The sequence below is a fragment of the Dendronephthya gigantea genome, unplaced genomic scaffold, assembly GCF_004324835.1.
Source record: "Dendronephthya gigantea isolate DGI-Jeju-01 unplaced genomic scaffold, DenGig_1.0 000007F, whole genome shotgun sequence".
In the NCBI taxonomy this organism is placed as follows: Eukaryota; Metazoa; Cnidaria; class Anthozoa; order Malacalcyonacea; family Nephtheidae; genus Dendronephthya; species Dendronephthya gigantea.
In genome coordinates this window covers 1,158,102-1,179,616 of record NW_021163017.1, presented here as the reverse complement: position 1 = coordinate 1,179,616, position 21,515 = coordinate 1,158,102, and the positions used below count along the sequence as shown (strand labels likewise).

The 21,515-nt window shown below is 36.5% G+C and overlaps 4 protein-coding genes across 4 annotated transcripts; all 4 read right to left on the bottom strand.

Annotated features, from left to right (window-relative positions):
- Positions 1-215: 215 nt before the first annotated feature.
- LOC114517355 (protein draper-like) lies at positions 216-2,821 on the bottom strand. Its single transcript, XM_028537050.1, has 3 exons — positions 1,818-2,821; positions 1,467-1,584; positions 216-1,010 (listed from the first exon to the last, which is right to left on the bottom strand). Exons 1-2 carry the CDS (start codon positions 2,792-2,794, stop codon positions 1,479-1,481), a joined length of 1,083 nt encoding a protein of 360 aa, XP_028392851.1. The 5' UTR covers positions 2,795-2,821; the 3' UTR covers positions 216-1,010; positions 1,467-1,478.
- On the bottom strand, positions 2,822-5,166 carry LOC114517159 (multiple epidermal growth factor-like domains protein 10; the record flags this gene model as incomplete). The annotated part of the gene is made up of 1 exon (XM_028536818.1): positions 2,822-5,166. A coding segment is annotated over exon 1 (2,340 nt), but the record flags the coding sequence as incomplete, so codon positions are not given.
- A 5,052-nt stretch (positions 5,167-10,218) lies between these two features.
- On the bottom strand, positions 10,219-15,752 carry LOC114517158 (cell death abnormality protein 1-like). Its single transcript, XM_028536817.1, has 3 exons — positions 11,137-15,752; positions 10,929-11,015; positions 10,219-10,695 (listed from the first exon to the last, which is right to left on the bottom strand). Exons 1-2 carry the CDS (start codon positions 15,750-15,752, stop codon positions 10,940-10,942), a joined length of 4,692 nt encoding a protein of 1,563 aa, XP_028392618.1. The 3' UTR covers positions 10,219-10,695; positions 10,929-10,939.
- A 4,726-nt stretch (positions 15,753-20,478) lies between these two features.
- LOC114517157 (protein draper-like) lies at positions 20,479-21,503 on the bottom strand. The gene is made up of 2 exons (XM_028536816.1): positions 20,749-21,503; positions 20,479-20,627 (listed from the first exon to the last, which is right to left on the bottom strand). Exons 1-2 carry the CDS (start codon positions 21,501-21,503, stop codon positions 20,552-20,554), a joined length of 831 nt encoding a protein of 276 aa, XP_028392617.1. The 3' UTR covers positions 20,479-20,551.
- Positions 21,504-21,515: the final 12 nt, after the last annotated feature.

The window sequence follows — 21,515 nt, the reverse complement described above, 5'->3', positions numbered from 1 at the left end:
CGTCAAGTAGGTCTCAATAATGTTGCTTTTTTACAAAGAAAGCAGGCTGTATATGCTCATCCATCGTTATAACATCACCCTCGATCCTCGAAGCTTTTCCACGATCAACGACAAAGTCCTTGATTAACCTTATTTGAAGAATCTATTAGTATATTCGCGTGAAATGTTTACATACAACCCCAACTAGATAATTGATATCCCAGGGAGATTTCTAATTATAAAAGAAGATTATACACATTGGAATTCGCGTAATGGAACATAATATACAGTTTAATTTTCATAAATCCATTTAGTTTACACAAAATTACAACAAAAATTACATAACATCAAGGTAAAATTTCATTGGTCTAAATACCACATGTGAAGTTTCTAATGCAAACATTAAACTCGCAGATCACCACTTGATAACAAGTAAAACGTGCTGACCCTAATTAACCCCCAGACTGTATCGTACAGAGGGGAAAACGAAAAACGTTGGTTCTCGTCGATTATTCCAAATAAGGATATTGCATGGCGTAATGGTCAAAATTGACTAATCGAACTCAATGGAACACTTTCTTTGCTTCAATGAACGATAATAGTATTTGAATTCACTGTTCTTTTGTACTTCATCAAAATAAAATTGTCGTTCCGCGATTATATAACAGTATTCAGGTCACAAAAAATATGATGTTGTATAAACTATTTCCCGCCGTGAGATTGTTTAAATATTTCAAAGACGCCAAATTTTATTCATTCTTCGGTTCTCCCTAACCTTGTTTAATTTTGAAGAGAGCTTGCATGCAGAAACTCCATCATAATTTGATTTTTCTCGTCGGATCTCATGCTATTTTGTTTACTTTTTCACTTTTACTTCGATATCCTGACCGCATCAAACATTGCACTATTAAACATATTAAAATAATTGCACTTTATCAATGAAAGCGTTTGGCAACTATTCAAGTCAAAATATTAATGGAACTATAAATATATACAAAGCACCACCAGTGAACTCAGCATATTAGAAGCATCTGAAAAAAAATAAAATGTTCTGTGTAGTTCAGAATATCTCGCGCTCATATTTAGCCAATCGCTGCTAAGAAGGATTGTCGGAATAGAAATCCTTTCCTGCCTTCAGGCCATGTTACACGGTGCAATTTTTCCTGAAACTTGCAATGTAATTCTTCTTTTGAGAGATGTAAATTTGGCAAGTACCAAACTTCTGTCTTTATTACACTCCATGGCGTTTCTTACACTTACATTTTGAAGGCCCTTCACTAATTTACATCTCTTAAAAAGTAGAATTGCATTGCAAGTTGCAAGAAAAATTGCACCGTGTAACTTCTCTTTTACTGAGCTTGAAGAATGTTCCTGAATTACATTATGTAAATGAGTTATAGAGGATGTGTCATGATCATACGGAATATCCTATTTGCTTATGTACTGCAATGGAGAAATATCCAAGTGGTTAAATAAATCTATCTTACCGTCGTAAACTTTTAAAATTTGTCCATATCAATATTTTCTCCCTCGACAACGTATATGTGCAGAGCTCTTCGTTCAGGATCCACCTTGTTCTTCTTCAGTGAAAAACTCCTGCTGCACCTGTATAAATCAAATTCAGATTACTTCGATATGGGGATGATCCTGAATTTGCTGTTCGTTCTAGCTATTCTCCATTTAATTTCTATCATCCAAGACCTGAAATCGCCTATTGGAGGATCGATTAGTTAACGAACTTTAATTAAATAGATAAAGTTTTGAGTTGCTACTTGCTCCTTATATGCATGAAGAATCGTTAACTGCTAATTTGGTCAGATATTAAAAAGAGGATATACCTTTTTAGAGCAAAAATGATAATCGCCAGCACTATTATTCCTCCGCTTCCTATGATCAAAATCTTCTGATATTGAGGAAGATCTTTCCAGCCTTTTTCACCCGTGCTTTTAGAACAGTTCACACCAAATTGTCCTTGTCGGCAAATTTTATCTCCGGTAGTGACGTTGCATCGATAGTTTTCATTATCTTTGCAATGGTTTGTGCAATTTGGACCAAACCATTCCGGAAGACAAATCTTTAACCCGGTTGTATTTTCGCATATGTAGCTGGTGTCTATTTCCTCTTTACAAAATAAACCACAGTTGTGGCCATACCAATTTGGTCGACAAACCTTCATCCCAGTTTCTTTATCACAAAAGTAATTAACGGCTAAACTATCACAATAAATGTCACACTCGCTTCCGTACCAATTTGTGGAACAAATCTTAGCACCGTGAATCGTGCAGTTAGTACCATACCAGTCAGGCAGACAGATCTTTGAACCACTTGTAACGTTGCAGAAATAATGACCATTAATATCGTCGCTTTCTTTACAATAATTTGTGCAGTTAACCCCATACCTATGAGGCTTGCAGTACTTCAGCCCAGTTGTCTTGTTACATAAATAATTATCACCAAATCCTTCCTGACTTTCTTTACAATAACGAGTACAATTCACTCCATACCAATTGGGTTTGCATATCTTTAAACCTGTCGTCTCATCGCAAAAGTAATTTTCAGCATCTTTACAGTATGTTATACAATAAGCTCCGTACCAGTCAGAATTGCAGATCCTCACTCCAGTTGTTTTATTACATTTATACTGTCCAGATGTTTCGTTTTGCTCTCTGCAATGTACTGCACAATCATCTCCAAACCACTCTGGATGACAGATTTTAAAGCCTGTTGTCTCATTACAAGAATAATGTCCATTAGAGTCGTTGCTATTCTTGCAATATGTGGAACAATTAGTTCCATACCAGTCAGGATGACACATTTTCGAAACATTTCCCGTAGTACTAATATTACAATAATAATGTCCATTGCTGCCATTTTGTTGCTTGCAATATTTTGTGCAGTTGACGCCAAACCAATTTGGATAACATATCTGTGAGCCAGATTCGTTATTACAGAAATAATGTCCCGTTGTAGAATTCTTTGGTTCACAATACGTTGTGCAGTTAGTTCCGTACCATTGTCGATGACAAATCTTTGAACCACTTCCCAGATTACATGTATAATGTCCGTCCGAATCATTCCTTTCTTTGCAAAATATCGAGCAGTTCATCCCAAACCAATCTTGATAACAGATTTTTGAACCTGTACTACCATTGCAGAAATAATGTCCACGCGAATCATTCTGCTCCTTACAGTATTTCGTGCAATTAAGTCCAAACCAGTTTGGATTACAAATCTTTTGCCCTGTCGTCTTATTGCAAAAATAAACACCGTCAGAATCATTTTGTTCTTTGCAAAATAAATTGCAATGCATTCCATACCAGTTCTTCTGACATATTTTTGAGCCAGTTGTCCGATTACAATAGTAATAGCCATTATATTCATCATTTTCTTTACAATATATCCTACAGTTATCTCCAAACCAATGTGAATGGCAAATCTTAAATCCAGTTGTTTTGTTACAGTTGTAACTTCCATTTGAATCATTACTTGGTTTGCAATATCTTCTACAGTTAGTGCCATACCAGTTGGGATGACAAATCTTAGAACCATCAGCCTTACCACAAGAATAACGTCCGGTAGAATCGTTTTTCTCTTTACAATGCGTCGTGCAGTTTGTTCCAAACCATTCTGGATAGCAAATCTTAGAACCTGTTGTTTGGTTACAGTGATAATGTCCAGTTACATCATTCTGTTTCTTGCAATATCTTCTACAGTTAGTTCCAAACCAATTAAAATGACAAATCTTAGAACCATCAGCCTTATTACAAGAATAACGTCCGGTAGAATCGTTTTTCTCTTTACAATGTGTCGTGCAGTTTGTTCCAAACCATTCTGGATAGCATATCTTAGAACCTGTTGTTTGGTTACAGTGATAATGTCCAGTTACATCATTCTGTTTCTTGCAATATCTTGTGCAGTTTGTTCCAAACCAATTAGAATGACAAATCTTAGAACCATCAGCCTTATCACAAGAATAACGTCCGGTAGAATCGTTTTTCTCTTTACAATGTGTCGTGCAGTTTGTTCCAAACCATTCTGGATAGCAAATCTTAGAACCTGTTGTTTGGTTACAGTGATAATGTCCAGTTATATCATTCTGTTTCTTGCAATATCTTCTACAGTAAGCTCCAAACCAATTAGAATGACAAATCTTAGAACCATCAGCCTTATCACAAGAATAACGTCCGGTAGAATCGTTTTTCTCTTTACAATGTGTCGTGCAGTTGGTTCCAAACCATTCTGGATAGCAAATCTTAGAACCTGTTGTTTGGTTACAGTGATAATGTCCAGTTACATCATTCTGTTTCTTGCAATATCTTGTGCAGTTCGTTCGAAACCAATTTTGAAGGCATATCTTACGTCCTGTGGCCTTATCGCACTTGTAGTGTCCACTTGAATCGTCCTTTCTCTTGCAGTAAATTTCACAATTTGCCCCGTACCAGTTCGCATGGCATATCTTGAAACCAGTTGTTTTGTTACATACAAAATGGCCTCTTGAGTCATTTTGTTGTTTGCAATATATTTGGCAATGACGTCCGTACCAATGACGATGACAAATGTTGAAACCTGTACTTTGGTTACAGAAATAATGTCCAGAAGAACCATTTTGTTCCCTACAAAACGTCGTACAGTTATCCGCAAACCAGTCCTGGTAACAAATCTTCGAACCGTTTGTCCCATTACAAAAATAATGACCGCTTGTGTCGTTCTGTGCTTTGCAATAATTTAAACAGTTTTTCCCATACCAATCTGAAAGACAAACTATCAAGCCAGAATCTTTATCACATGTGTAATGTCCTGATGAATCATTCTTTGGCTTGCAATAGATGGTACAGTTCATTCCAAACCAGTTCCTGTGACATATTTTAGAACCAGTTGTCTTTTCACACGAATAATGCCCAGCAGTACTATTTTCGGCTTTACAGTAATTTGTACAGGATTTCCCAAACCAGTGCTGGTGACAATTTTTTGAGCCAGTTGTTTCGTTACAAGAATAATGACTATTTGAATCATTCTTTGGATTGCAAAATATTGCGCAGTTGCTTCCGTACCATCGTGGGTTGCATATTTTTTCACCAGTTGTGATATTACAGAAGTATGAGGAGGCATTGGTTGGGTTGCAGTGTGTGGTACAGCTCACACCATACCAACCAGGATAACAAATCTTCTGACCACTGGTCATGTTGCAGAAATAATGACCACTGGATTGATTTTGCTTTTTGCAGTGGTCCCTACAGTCTAATCCAAACCAATTTTCATGGCAGATTTTCATACCAGTTGTTTTATTACAAACGTAGTTGCTGTCAACATGTTCACGACAGTATTTCGTGCATTTTGACCCATACCAATGTGGATGACAAATCTTGGAGCCATTTTTATAATCGCAATCATAATGACCATTGCTGTCGTTAGTTGGTCTGCAATATTCTGAGCAGTCAGGGACGAGGTAGCCTGGGTCACAGTATACTCTTATATTAAATTTGAAAGTTGTGTACGTTCCTTGGAAATGAACTGGATGAACCGTCGCTGAAGAACGGTCTTCGGCAGCTTGACCTGGGAGTGTTGCTGTGTTCTCATAAATCTTGTCATCACTAGATCCATCATCATCCCAGATTTCCACGGAAAGTCTTTGGTTAGACTAAATTATTTAATGAAAACAGATATATTATTATAACTATTTAAATCGGCGTTTTCGTACGGCAAACATAGGAGCCAGGTACAAAATAAACAAAGAAAGGGTGGATAAACTTAGTTGTTAGCTTAAATTGCCAAAGTGAACTTTGTAGAACTAACCAAGTTGGCGCCCATGAGTGACTTATGACTGGTTACGACGTCACTTACATACGTAGAATTTGCTTGTCGGATTGAGATATGTAGGAAACTTACCAACCAGCGTTGAAATGTAAAACGGATAACATCATTGGTAGAAAATGTTTTTGTTGCGGTGTCATCTGGAAGGGAAATCTTCTCTTCTTTCCCTTGAAAACTGAATTTAAAATACGGATCACAGATGCCACATGACCAGAGAGAGAGTGAAAAGTCACAACACGAACCGCCCATTGTCTTGCTGTCTGGGTTTTTATACTCTTTCAATTGGATATCCAAACGTCCCGAGGAAGAAGATACCTGAAAGAAAGAGATCTTGAGAGATACAGCTCGAGATACAGAAACTCTATCCGAGGAGAGGCTTTTTACTAATAGCCGATCCTAATAAAAGGACATTAAGATTTCTTTTATAATAAGATTAATAACACGAAAGCATAGATCGGTCGAATCAGTCTTGCTTTTCTTAGCGTCAGCTGTTAAAAAATTTCCCTTTCCAGCACACTCGATTTTTCTGATCATGAAAAAAACTTTTCCCTTACTATTTTGGGACACTTCGATCGTGGAGATTAGCTCTAGAACTTTCAGTTATTTCAGTAAACACCGTATTAAATTGGTTCATGATTATGATGACCCTTTGAAGCTTGGACGACTGGAAATTTGTATTTTACTATTAGAAACGCATATAAGCTCGTATAAGAAGTTATTTCGATCCAATCAACTTTTGTAAATACCGGCTCGGTGCATTGTACGGATCCGTGACCATCCGTCAGTAAAAGCATCTGGGGTATACGCTAGCTCATATATACACATGGCTAGTTAAATTTGCATAACAGACTGAAACCTCAGTCAAAATTAAACCGGTTAATAATATTGACGGTACAAAAAAGCCTCAAATGCCTAACTTGCCATTTAATAGTTTTACAAAAATTGTAATTGATTTTTATAATTTGAAACTAACAATTTTGTCAAAGCATTGTAAGAACCATAGGAAATAAAAAAAGTTAAACGAGACACGTTTTTTGATGTGCACACGCCAAGATTTTGCGACATAAAAAAGCTACAGACCATTGTCGTACAAGTGTTTTATACGGAGTATGCCCTGAGGATGTAGTCACCTTTAGCGTCGCAGCATAAACTGCATATAGTAAGTTTAAATGTAGATTGGAATATATTATATTTTGAATAACAAAATATTCGAAAATTTCGATAAGAGCCAACCTGCATATTCAATAGGTATCATTATTTAGTCTCGTTTCAAGGAGATGTGGCACTTATCTTCACGAAAATTGATACAAAGTACCAGATTATCCTATATTTAATAGCTAAGTACCAAATGCCTCGTGCGTAAATAGTACGAAGACACCCCGTTGTCCTTCTCCGCGTAAAAATAAAATAATATTTTAACGCCTGCAAATGGCGTGGAATTAAATCATCTTGGGTATAAAATTGCGCTCGAATTTTCTTTAAGCACTTTAGGGCCAGGTGTTGTAGTTTTCTCCTGAATTATGATACATAACATAAATAACTGGCTGCCAAATTTTCGGCCTTTCAAGGTCATTTCATGCAGTCGGCTATCATCAAAGATGAATGGCAAATTAATTACTACGAGTAACAAAAATTTTAACCGATCTCGGGACAATTTGTGGTTTTTCAATTTCATCCTTTAAGCAATCTGTCTTCGTACACTAAAGGAAATTTGATTATGTCTAATTCTATCTCGTAAAAAAATTTAAATCGCATTTGCTTACACCGTGAAGATTGGGTGATAATTATAGAAGCATTAAGATCCGCAAGTGTATTTCGAAACTTTATTTTAGCACCAACGAAGAACCATTTGCCATTCAATTGCTTGTTTAGATAATATATATTTTAGACGCGAAATTGTTGCCCGGAGAAATTTGAGCAATATAGCAGAAGAAAGTTGAGTGGTATTTTATAATTCTGTTCACAAAGATGACAGTCCGTCGGAAATCTTTGAAATTTGCGCAATGTTTAGACATGCTGCATGCATACACTTATTTTCATGTTCCATTCATTTGCACTTTCACATTTTCTTCTCGACTACAAGTTACATTCTAGTATGTCATTCTAATAACTCTTCATGCAGACTGGAGAAATCGTTTACAGTCACGTTGCGCGGGCTATTCACGCTTTCCAGAAAGTCGTCAATCTGCGCGCTGTAATGTATATATTTATGTAAATGCCCATGCACCAGACATCTCAATGACATGTAAAATAGGTATATCTTCAGACATCTCCCGGACACACGTTATGTATACTTCAATATATAATTATACATCCTGCAGAAAAAGTCGACCTACCTTCAAAAAGGGGAGAAAAAATATGAGTTTAACAAACACTCTTGTCGATGACTTCATTCTTGCGAATTCGTCTTTGATAAAAATAAAATACTCTTAGACTTGGTCCGAAATGGCAAAAGAAGAACTCTCGTACGATTCGTAGAGTTGTACCAGCCCAAATTTCATTTCAAATGCAAAGCGACGATTTTTGTAAACGGGACGTTTTTTTCCCTTCGTATTAGTCCGTGTCAACCCCTTATTATCTCAGTCGGTGAAATTTAACGAAAATCGGAGCTGAGTGTCAGAATGTATTTCTCGTGTTTCAAATTATAGCCCATTGGATCCCACGATGTCCCCTGGCGCTGTTAAAATTCATTTCCTGTTGTGAATAGAGCATTTGATACAACCAAAGAAAACAAAATTAAATTTGGACAAGCGCATATAATAGGATATATAGGTTGTCATTACGAAATATATTTGTAAGACGACATCTGAGTCTGCTTTGCAACAGCAAATTCGGGTTTTCGCATGCTTAGACACGCAAGAAAATATTTTTTAAAAGTTTACGCAACAAACTATAAAGTTCTGTTAAAACAAGAAAGGCGAATTTAGCATTTCGTCAGACACATAAATATAATATAACGTCCTCCATGTTTGGTGAAAGAAAATAACTTCACAAATTAAAGAAATGCAAACCATATGAGGGACTATTATCCAATTCAAACAGTTAACTAATAAAGGCATTTGATAGCGTTAGAAAATGTTAATGCTATATTGGTGTAAAATTGCTTTTTAAATTCCAATTTATTTCGTCCGGTATCACAAAGAGTAAGATCTTTCGTGCCGTTTATCCGATCTTTTTTGACAGATCTACTGTGAGCTATCCACGTCAATTTATAGTTTCTTTATAAAGCTTGCTTTTTATATAATATCGGTATCTTATCTTTCGATGTTCATTTTCGGACGGTAGTCAAAGAAATGCTTTGTTTATAAAGGATGTTTCATGTTTGGTGTCGTATCAATTTCAGATATATATCGGAAACCATATGTTCTCCCTCTCGTTTTTTTTATTATACAGCTGATAATCATTGCTTATATAGTATATGTTTTAACTTTGCATGAATAAGGTGAAGGTCAAACAATTATACACAATATAATATAAATACAGCCAAGCAAAGGGTACAAACTCGTACGGTCAGATTCCTTAATTGACATGCATTATTCTCCATGATTTCATTGACCTTGATTCACACTTGTCTTGGGAATTGGATATCCCATTAACAATATCGTTTACTTACAGATAAAGTATTTTGTGCACCGCTTTGATCACAGGCAAATGCATGCTTGGGAATCCCCGATTGGAATAGGACAAGTTTGAAACAGACCTAAATCGCGGTCTCAACGATTAGTTTCCCAATCCCAAATATTCAACGATTAATTTTATTTTTTACTGTGAGGCAAAGTATTTTTTAAAGAAAATTACCAAAGGCTGGATTTCCACGAGGTAGACGTTTTCACTCGATTTTCATTCCAATTTTGAGAGGTCGACCGAAGTGCTCCACTTGACCGTTCACAACATCATTTCGCGTTTAGGCCGGTTGTGCATGGCATGAACAAGATTCAAATTTAAACTTAATCGTTTTTGAATAAAAATATACGAAATTCAATCTTTATATCATCACTGAGTAAAGTGAGTTCAAAATAGTTTCGGTTCAAGAACTTTGTTGAGACTGAAGTATAATTATACAAAACTGAATTGTATTATGCGTATACTGTACATTTATATATGTATAAAATTATCACATATATAGATGTACATTCAGCATATACGCATGCGTGTGTTTGCATGTATATATTCGTGTACTTTCTCTTCAATGTTTCCTAATCAAGAGAATAATTGGATTTCTTTAATGTCTTTAACTCTCCAGGGACACTGAGGTAGTGATTTTAGCCTTGACCTTGGAGGGATATGGTAGCTATATTAATTATTATCGCCGTGTCAATAAAGGCGAGTTTAATATTGCTTGTCAACAAAAAACAAAAACTTCACGCCGAAGAACAATGGCTTTTTCTTTTTGGAAGTAAATTCTAATTCAAAATTTGTAACGTCACATTTACCGTCTATACTGCGATGAAATTATATAACTATTTATTTATTTACATTTATACTCCAACGTCAAACAGTTGGCTTCGTCAAAATTCGAAAATTGTCCTTCAATTATGTTGGCCCACAATTTAAACCTGGTTTCCATCACTATTGTTGCTTCCCGCCACATCGACAAGTGGCTGATTAAAGAGTGTCACTATATGTATAGTGAAGAATGATTTGCATATACTGCGCGAAGGTAAACCTGGCCTATTTCACATCTGCCATTTGTCGAGTACTGCAGGCGCAACCTCGCAAGCCGGGTTTTTTATCCTGGGAACGAGGTTATTGTAGGTGATGTCAAAACCAGGCTTTAGTCTTTTTATCAGTGGTATTAAATAGGATGACTTCAATAATTTACAGTCAATTTATAATATCATAATGCTATAATAAGATAGAATTGAATGAAATACAAACATAAATCATACTCTTTGCTCTTGGCATCTGCAAAGAAATTATTATATTCTAGAATTAACAATGCCATAGGATTATAGCTACATCAAACATGCTAGTGTCTCTCAAGGATAATTACTCGGGAATGATGACGGGTTTGTGTCCACTGATTTGTGGTGCTTGGCCGTGGGCATATAGATATACAGTCGATATAGATTTTGGATTTTGAAAAGTATATGTTAGATTGAACAATATATGATGATATTTGATTCAAGAATTCTCACCGTCGAAGATTTTAAATCGCCGATTCCATGTAGAGCTTATTTTCCTGCGGTTTTACAACGCCGAACACTTGTTGAGCTCTTCTTTTCCTTGAATGATAAAAGAATAAAATATTAATGCTTGCATGCCTCCTAAAATTGCAGTTTGTTGTTAACTTTTTAGCCTTACTTTCCAGCTTGTACAGTTATAAGAAATACTTAAGTAATTTACCTTACTAATGCAAAAATAATTAGCATAACAATTATCACCAATATTCCTGCACTTGCTGGTAGAGCAACCCTCAAATATTCTGGTTGACCTTTCCTGCCATAACTCTTTGCAGTTTTTTCCGAGCAATCAGTGCCAGACCGCTCACTGCGACAAATTTTCAATCCGGTGATGTTATTACAGAGGTGGTTTTCATCAGGTTTGCAGTGCTGCGTGCAATCTTCACCAAACCATTCCACGTGACAAATCCGTGAACCTGTTTCAGGGTTGCACGTGAAATGTGATTCCTCTTCTTTCTTGCAATATACAGAACAGTTCAGGCGAAACCAGTTTGGATGGCAAAGCTTCAGACCAGATTTTCCATCACATTTGTATCTTTCGGTTGATTCATCATCGCAGTAAACATCACAATTGCTTCCATACCAATTTGGATAGCAAATCTTTTCACCGTTTGTCTTGTCACAGAAATAACGTCCATTGCTCACATTTTCACTCCTACAGTATATGTTGCATTCCTGTCCGTACCAGTCCTCCAAACAAACTTTTTCCCCATTTGATTCATTGCACAGAAAATGTCCTTCGATGCCTGCTTTGCAGTGAATTGTGCAGTCAGTACCATACCAGTTAGGTAGGCAGATCTTCCAACCACTTGTCTTGTTACAGGAATAATGACCATTAATATCATCGCTTTTTTTGCAATAATTTGTGCAGTTAACCCCATACCAATAAGGCTTGCAGTACTTCAGCCCAGTTGTCTTGTTACATAAATAATTACCACCAAATTCTTCCTGACTTTCTTGGCAAAAACGAGAACAATCCACTCCATACCAATTGGATTTGCATATCTTTAAACCTGTCGTCTTATCGCAAAAGTAATTTTCAGCATCTTTACAATATGTTATACAATCAGCTCCGTACCAGTCAGAATTGCAGATCCTCACTCCAGTTGTTTTATTACATTTATACTGTCCAGGTGTTTCGTTTTGTTCTCTGCAATGTATCGTACAGTCATCTCCAAACCACTCTGGATGACAGATTTTAAAGCCTGTTGTCTCATTACAAGAGTAATGTCCGTTAGAGTCGTTGCTATTCTTGCAATATTTGGAACAATTAGTTCCATACCAGTTTGGATGACACATTTTCAAACCTGTAGTAACATTACAATAATAATGTCCATTGCTGCCATTTTGTTGCTTGCAATATTTTGTGCAGTTGGCGCCAAACCAGTTTGGATAACATGCTTTCGAACCAGTTTTCTCTATACAAAAGTAGTGTCCTGTTGAATCGCTCCTTGGTTTGCAATGAACAGTGCAATTCCTACCAAACCAGTTACGGTTGCAAATCTTTGAACCAGTTGCCTTATCACAGGAATAATGGCCAGTTCCGTCATTCTGCTCATGACAATATTTCGTGCAGTTAGCCCCAAACCAATGTGTATGGCAGATCTTCGATCCGCTTGTATTTTTGCAATGGTAATGGCCATTAGAGTCATTCATTGGTTTACAATACGTTGTGCAGTTAGTCCCAAACCATCCTGGGTAGCACAATTTCGAGCCTGTCTTCTTTTCGCACGAATAATACCCAGATTCAGAATCATTTGACTCCTTACAATAGACTGAGCAATCAGGGCCAAGCCAATAGCGATGACAGATTTTGAAACCGTTTGTTATATTACAGCGATAGTGGCCAGTCGAAGCATTTTGTGCTTTGCAGAATTTTGAACAGTCGGTTCCAAACCAGTTTGGTAGACAGATCTTTATTCCTGTTTCCTTGTCACAGGAGAAATGGCTTTTCAAATCATTCTCTGGTTTGCAGTACGTTGTGCAGTTCATGCCGTACCAATGTTGATGGCAAATCGTACCACCAGTCTGTTTTTCGCAGTAGTAACGTCCAGTTGAATCATTCCTTGCTTTACAATATGCTGTACAGTTTGCTCCAAACCAGTTTGGATGACACATTTTCAAACCGTTTGTCCTATTACAATAAAAGTGTCCATTAGAATTTTTCTGCTCTTCACAATAAGTTGAACAGTTTGTTCCAAACCAATTTCGATGACAGATTTTATTTCCTGTTTCGTTATTACAAAAATAACGGCCTGTTGAAGCATTTTGTGGCTTACAATACGCTGTGCAATTCACTCCAAACCATTGCGGATGACAAACCCTGGAACCTGTTGTCATGTTGCAGGAATAATGCCCAGCAGAGTCATTCCTTTCTTTGCAATATCTCTGACAGTCCGCTCCAAACCAGTATGGTTTACAAATCTTCAAGCCCGTGCTTTTGTTGCACGAGTAATGACCAGGTGAATCCTCTGTTTCTTCACAAAACGTCAAACAGTCGATTCCAAACCAGTTTGGATGACAAATTTTTAATCCACTTGTCCTGTTACACGAATAATGTCCAGATGAATCATTTCTTTCTTTACAATAAGATTCACAGTTGATTCCGAACCAATTTGGATGACAATATTTCAACCCGGTTGTTTTATTACAGAAGTAATGTTCTGACGAATCGCTTTTATCATCACAAAATATAGAACAGTTTGAACCAAACCAGTTCGAATAGCAGATTTTCAACCCGCTTGTCTTGTTGCAATAGAAATGCCCGAAAGAATCATTCCTTTCTTTGCAAAACCGTGTGCAATTCATTCCAAACCAATCTTTATGGCAAATCTTTGAACCTGTGAGCTCATTGCAGGAATAATGTGCGTCCGAATCATTTTGCTCCTTACAATATTCCGTACAATTTTCTCCAAACCAATTTCGGTAACATATTCTTTCCCCGTTCGTTTTATTGCAGAAGTAATAACCAGCCGAGTTATTCCGTTCTTCACAAAATACATTGCACAATCGTCCGTACCAGTTTGTATAACATATCTTTGAACCAGTCTTATTACAGTAAAAATGCTCGCCAGTAGCGTTTTCTGCTTTGCAGTATGTTTTACAATTGTCTCCAAACCAATGTGGATGACAAATTTTCACTCCAGAATCTTCATTACAGGAATAATGTCCACTAGAATCGTTGTTTTCTTTGCAGTATTTTGTACAGTTATCTCCAAACCAATGTGAATGGCAAATCTTAAATCCAGTTGTTTTGTTACAGTTGTAACTCCCATTTGAATCATTACTTGGTTTGCAATAACTTGTACAGTTAGTTCCAGACCAATTGAGATGACAAATCTTAGAACCATCAGCCTTATCACAAGAATAATGTCCGGTAGAATCGTTTTTCTCTTTACAATGTGTCGTGCAGTTTGTTCCAAACCATTCTGGATAGCAAATCTTAGAACCTGTTGTTTGGTTACAGTGATAATGTCCAGTTACATCATTCTGTTTCTTGCAATATCTTCTACAGTTAGTGCCATACCAATTGAGATGACAAATCTTAGAACCATCAGCCTTATCACAAGAATAATGTCCGGTGGAATCGTTTTTCTCTTTACAATGTATCGTGCAGTTTGTTCCAAACCATTCTGGATAGCAAATCTTAGAACCTGTTGTTTGGTTACAGTGATAATGTCCAGTTACATCATTCTGTTTCTTGCAATATCTTTTACAGTTACTTCCAAACCAATTAGAATGACAAATCTTAGAACCATCAGCCTTATCACAAGAATAACGTCCGGTAGAATCGTTTTTCTCTTTACAATGTGTCGTGCAGTTTGTTCCAAACCATTCTGGATAGCAAATCTTAGAACCTGTTGTTTGGTTACAGTGATAATGTCCAGTTACATCATTCTGTTTCTTGCAATATCTTTTACAGTTAGTTCCAAACCAATTAGAATGACAAATCTTAGAACCATCAGCCTTATCACAAGAATAACGTCCGGTAGAATCGTTTTTCTCTTTACAATGTGTCGTGCAGTTTATTCCAAACCATTCTGGATAGCAAATCTTAGAACCTGTTGTTTGGTTGCAGTGATAATGTCCAGTTACATCATTCTGTTTCTTGCAATATCTTGTGCAGTTAGTTCCAAACCAACTTTGAAGGCATATCTTAAGTCCTGTGGTCTTATCGCACGTGTAGTGTCCACTTGAATCGTTCTTTCTCTTGCAGTAAATTTCACAATTTTCCCCGTACCAGTTTGCATGGCATATCTTGGAACCAGTTGTTTTGTTACATATAAAATGGCCTCTTGGGTCATTTTGTTGTTTGCAATATATTTGGCAATGGCGTCCGTACCAATGACGATAACAAATCTTGAAACCTGTACTTTGGTTACAGAAATAATGTCCTGAAGAACCATTTTGTTCCCTACAAAACGTCGTACAGTTATTTCCAAACCAGTCCTGGTAACAAATCTTCGAACCGTTTGTCCCATTACAAAAATAATGACCGCTTGTATCGTTTTGTTCTTTGCAATAATTCAAACAGTTTTTCCCATACCAATCTGAAAGACAAACTATCAAACCAGAATCTGTATCACATGTGTAATGTCCTGATGAATCATTCTTTGGATTGCAAAATATTGTACAGTTGCTTCCGTACCATCGTGGGTTGCATATTTTTTCACCAGTTGTGGTATTACAGAGGTATGTGGAGGTATTGGTTGGGTTGCAATGTGTGGTACAGTTCACACCATACCAACCAGGATAGCAAATCTTCTGACCACTGGTCATGTTGCAGAAATAATGACCACTGGATTGGTTTTGCTTTTTGCAGTAGTCCTTACAATCTGATCCAAACCAATTTTCATGGCAGATTTTCATACCAGTTGTTTTATTGCAAACGTAGTTGCTGTCAACATGTTCGCAACAGTATTTCGTGCATTTTGAACCATACCAATGTGGATGACAAATCTTGGAGCCATTTTTGTAATCGCAATCATAATGACCATTGCTGTCGTTAGTTGGTGTGCAATATTCTGAGCAGTCAGGGACGAGGTAGCCTGGGTTACAGTATACTCTTATATTAAATTTGAAAGTTGTGTACGTTCCTTGGAAATTAACTGGATGGACCGTCGCTGAAGAACGGTCTTCGGCAGCTTGACCTGGAAGTGTTGCTTTGTTTTCGTAAATCTTATCGTCGGCTCGAAAAGATCCATCATCATTATCCCAGATTTCCACTGCAAGTCTTAGGTTAGACTAAGTTATTTAATAAAGACAGAAAAATTATTATAGCTATTATACTAAACAGGGAAACGGAATAAACTTAGTTGTTAGCTTAATTAAATGGCTGAGGTGAACTTTGTAGAACCAGTTAGTGTCCATGAGCAGGGTTTTCGGTTATTTTTAGTTCAGGTAATGCAATATAAATTCAAAAATCTCACCCCCAAAACGCAGAAAATTTGCATTTTGCTCTCTAAAAGTTCAAAATTTTCTTGGGGGAGGATGCCCTCAACAGTGGTTTATCCCCCGAAATTTACCTTTCTTACACCTCTCAAGGATCAGGCCGTGCATTATCATATTACAATAGTACAAATTTACATGAACTTAATATGGCGTTTTTTGCAGTGGATTTTGGGCCCCCATAGGAATTTTACCGCGGCCCCCCTGCCTATGAGTATTATGACGTTCATTTACATACGTAGAATTTGCTTGTTGGGTTGAGATATGTTGGATACTTACCAACCACCGTTGAAATGTAAAACGGATAACATCATTGGTAGAAAATGTTTTTGACACGGTGTTATCTGGAAGAGAAATCTTCTTCTCTTTCCCTTGAAAACTGAACTTAAAATACGGATCACAGATGCCACATGAACCCCACCACAAGAGATCACAACACGAATCGTCCATTGTCCTGCTCTCTGGGTTTTTATACTCTTTCAATTGGATATCCAAATGTCCTGAGGAAGATGATGTCTAAAAAAGATTTTGAGAGATACATGCACCCTTTTTACAAATAGCTGATCCAAATAAAAGAGCGTTGAGATTTCTTTTATAATTTCTAATATAATGAGATTTCTTAATATTTCTGGAAGATCTAGTCATGTAGAATATTCAGTTATTTCAGTGAGCACCGTATTAAATAGGTTCATGATTATGACTCTTTGACTCTTTGAAAATTAATTACTACGAGTAACAAAAATTTTAACTGCTCTCGGGACGGTTTATAATTTAAGACAATTTGTGGTTTTTCGATTTCATTCTTGAAAGTAATCTGTCTTCGTACACAAAAGGAAATTTGATTATGTCTAATTCTATCATGTAAAAGAAAATTAAATCGCATTTGCTTACACCGTGGAGATTGGGTAATAATTATAGAAGCATTAAGATCTGCAAGTGTTTTTTTGAAGCTTTTTTTTACCACCAACGAAGAACCATTTGCCATTCAATTGCTTGTTTGGATAATATATATTTTAGACGCTAAATTGTTGCCCGGAGAAATTTGAGCCATATAGCAGAAGAAAGTTGAGTGGTATTTTATAATTCTGTTCACAAAGGTGACAATCCGTCGGAAATCTTTGAAATATAGGCGCAATGTTTAGACATATTGCATGCATACACATTTTCTTATTTTCATGTTTCATTCATTTGCACTTTCACATTTTCTCCTATACTACAAGTTACATTCTAGTATGTCATTCTAATGAACTCTTCAGACTGGAGAAATCGTTTACAATCAAGTTGTGCGTGCCTGTTCACGCTTTCCAGAAAGTCGTCAATCTGCGCGCGGTAATGTATATATTTATGTAAACTACCAGCCAGACTTCTCATGATCAGTGACATGTAAAATACGTATCTTTAGACACACGTTATGTACTTCAATATATAATTAGCCTATACATCCTGCAGAAAAAGTCGACCTACCTTCAAAAACGGGAGAAAAAATATGAGTTTAACAAACATTCTTATCGATGACTTCATTCTTGCGAATTCGTCTTTTATAGAAATAAAATACTCTTAGACTTGGTCCCAAATGGCAAAAGAAGAACTCTCGTACGATTCGTAGAGTTGTACCAGCCGAAATTTTATTTGAAATGCAAAGCAGCGATAATTGTAAACGATACGTTTTTCCCTTTTTATTAGTCCGTGCATGTCAATCTCTTCAGATCCCAGTCGGTTAAGTTTAGCGAAGTTCGGAGCTGAGGTACAGAATGTATTTTTCGTGTTTCAAATTATAGCCCATTGGATCCCACGATGTCCCCTGGCGCTGTTAAAATTTATTTCCTGTTGTAAATAGAGCATTTGATACAACCAACGAAAACAAAATTAAATTTGGACAAGCGCATATATAGGATATGTAGGTTGTCATTACGAAATATATTTGTAAGACGACATCTGAGGCTGCTTTGCAACAGCAAATTCGGGTTTTCGCATGCTTAGACACGCAAGAAAAGATTTTTTAAAGGTTTACGCAACAAACTATAAAGTTCTGTTAAAACAAGAAAGGCGAATTTACTTTCGTCAGACACATAAATATATATAACGTCCTCTATGTTTGGTCAAAGAAAATAACCACACAAATTAAAGAAATGCAAACCATATGAGGGACTATTATCTAATTCAAGCAGATTTAGGCATTTGATACCGTCAGCGTCAAAGCTTGCTTTTTATATAATGCCTTAATCTCATCTCTCGACGTTCGTTTTCGGACGACTGTCACGGAAACGCTTTGTCTATGAAGGATGTTTGGTGTCGTATCAATTTCAGAGATATATTTTGGAAACCAGCCTCTCGTTTTTTTTAATATACAGCTGATAATCATTGCTTATATAGTATGTTTTAACTTTGCATGAATAAGGTGAAGGTCAAACAATACACAATATAATATAGCCAAGCAAAGGGTACAAACTCGTACGGTCAGATTCCTTAATTGACATGCATTATTCTCCATTATTTCATTGACCTTGATTCACCCTTGTCTTGGGAATTGGATATCCCATTAATAATATCGTTTACTTACAAATACATTATTTTGTGCACCACGTTGATCACAGGCAAATGCTTGGAAATCCCCGATTGGAATAGGACAAGTTTGAAACAGACCTAAATCGCGGTCTCAACGATTAGTTTCCCAATCCCAGATATTCAACGATTAATTTTATTTTTTACTGTGAGGCAAAGTATTTTTTAAAGAAGATCACCAAAGGAATTGTAAATTAGATTGAAAAACTGGTCTTCTAAGAGGCAGACGTTTTCACTCGATTTTCATTCCAGTTTTGAGAGGTCGACCGAAGTGCTCCACTTGACCGTTCACAACATCATTTCGCGTTTAGGCCGGTTGTGCGTGGCATGAACAAGATTCAAATTTAAACTTAATCGTTTTTCAATAAAAATATACGAAATTCAATCTTTATATCATCACTGAGTAAAGTGAGTTCAAAATATTTTCTGTTCAAGAACTGTGTTAAGACTGAAGTATAATTATACAAAACTGAATTGTATTATGGGTATACTGTACATTTATATATGTATAAAATTATCACATATATAGATGTACATTCAGCATATATACGCATGCGTGTGCTTGCATGTATATATTCGTGTACTTTCTCTTCAATATTTCCCAATCAAGAGAATAATTGGATTTCTTAAATGTCTTAAACTCTCCAGGGACACTGAGGTAGTGATTTCAGCCTTGACCTTGGGGGATATGGTATAGCCATATATTAATTATTATCGCCGCGTCAATGAAGGCAAGTTTAATATAATTGCTTGTTAGCAAAAAACAAAAACTTCACGCCGAAGTACAATGGCGTTTTCTTTTTGGAAGTAAATTCTAATTCAAAATTTGTAACGTCACATTTACCGTCTATACTGCGATGAAATTATATAACTATTTATTTATTTACATTTATACTCCAACGTCAAACAGTTGGCTTCGTCAAAATTCAAAAATCGTCCTTCAATTATGTTGGCCCACAATTTAAACCTGGTTTCCATCACTATTGTTGCTTCCCGCCACATCGACAAGTGGCTGATTAAAGAGTCTCACTATGTATAGTGAAGAATGATTTGCATATACTGCGCGAAGGTAAACCTGGCCTATTTCACATCTGCCATTTGTCGAGTACCGCAGGCGCAACCGCGCAAGCCAGGTTTTTTATCCTGGGAACGAGGTTATTGTAGGTGTTGTCAAAACCAGGCTTTAGTCTTTTTATCAGTGGTATTAAATAGGATGACTTCAATAATTTACAGTCAATTTATAATATCATAATGCTATAATAAAATAGAATTGAATGAAATACAAACATAAATCATACTCTCTTTGCTCTTGGCATCTGCAAAGAAATTATTATATTCTAGAATTAACAATGCCATAGGATTATAGGCTTATAGCTACATCAAACATACTAGTGTCTCTCAAGGATAATTACTCGGGAATGATGACGGGTTTGTGTCCACTGATTTGTGGTGCTTGGCCGTGGGCATATAGATATACAGTCGATATAGATTTTGGATTTTGAAAAGTATATGTTAGATTGAACAATATATGATGATATTTGATTCAAGAATTCTCACCGTCGAAGATTTTAAATCGCCGATTCCATGTAGAGCTTATTTTCCTGCGGTTTTACAACGCCGAACACTTGTTGAGCTCTTCTTTTCCTTGAATGATAAAAGAATAAAATATTAATGCTTGCATGCCTCCTAAAATTGCAGTTTTTTGTTAACTTTTTAGCCTTACTTTCCAGCTTGTACAGTTATAAGAAATACTTAAGTAATTTACCTTACAAATGCAAAAATAATTAGCATAACAATTATCACCAATATTCCTGCACTTGCTGGTAGAGCAACCCTCAAATATTCTGGTTGACCTTTCCTGCCATAACTCTTTGCAGTTTTTTCCGAGCAATCAGTGCCAGACCGCTCACTGCGACAAATTTTCAATCCGGTGATGTTATTACAGAGGTGGTTTTCATCAGGTTTGCAGTGCTGCGTGCAATCTTCACCAAACCATTCCACGTGACAAATCCGTGAACCTGTTTCAGGGTTGCACGTGAAATGTGATCCCTCTTCTTCCTTGCAATATACAGAACAGTTCAGGCCAAACCAGTTTGAATGGCAAAGCTTCAGACCAGATTTTCCATCACATTTGTATCTTTCGGTTGATTCATCATCGCAGTAAACATCACAATTGCTTCCATACCAATTTGGATAGCAAATCTTTTCACCGTTTGTCTTGTCACAGAAATAACGTCCATTGCTCATATTTTCACTCTTACAGTATATGTTGCATTCCTGTCCGTACCAGTCTTCCAAACAAACTTTTTCCCCATTTGATTCATTGCACAGAAAATGTCCTTCGATGTCTGCTTTGCAGTGAGTTGTGCAGTCAGTGCCATACCAGTTTGGTAGGCAGATCTTCCAACCACTTGTCTTGTTACAGGAATAATGACCATTAATATCATCGCTTTTCTTGCAATAATTTGTGCAGTTAACCCCATACCAATGAGGCTTGCAGTACTTCAGCCCAGTTGACATGTTACATAAATA

Bases quoted from the DNA above. Each gene is read 5' to 3' on its own strand.
- LOC114517355 (XM_028537050.1), bottom strand. From the start codon at position 2,794: ATGTGTCATCCTGACTGGTATGGAACTAATTGTTCCACATATTGCAAG. The intron at 1,585-1,817 runs GTATATCCTCTT...TGATTTATACAG, and splicing joins ATCATTTTTGCTCTAAAAAG to GTGCAGCAGGAGTTTTTCAC.
- LOC114517158 (XM_028536817.1), bottom strand. From the start codon at position 15,752: ATGACCAGTGGTCAGAAGATTTGCTATCCTGGTTGGTATGGTGTGAAC. The intron at 11,016-11,136 runs GTAAATTACTTA...TTATCATTCAAG, and splicing joins ATTATTTTTGCATTAGTAAG to GAAAAGAAGAGCTCAACAAG.
- LOC114517157 (XM_028536816.1), bottom strand. From the start codon at position 21,503: ATGTCAACTGGGCTGAAGTACTGCAAGCCTCATTGGTATGGGGTTAAC. The intron at 20,628-20,748 runs GTAAATTACTTA...TTATCATTCAAG, and splicing joins ATTATTTTTGCATTTGTAAG to GAAAAGAAGAGCTCAACAAG.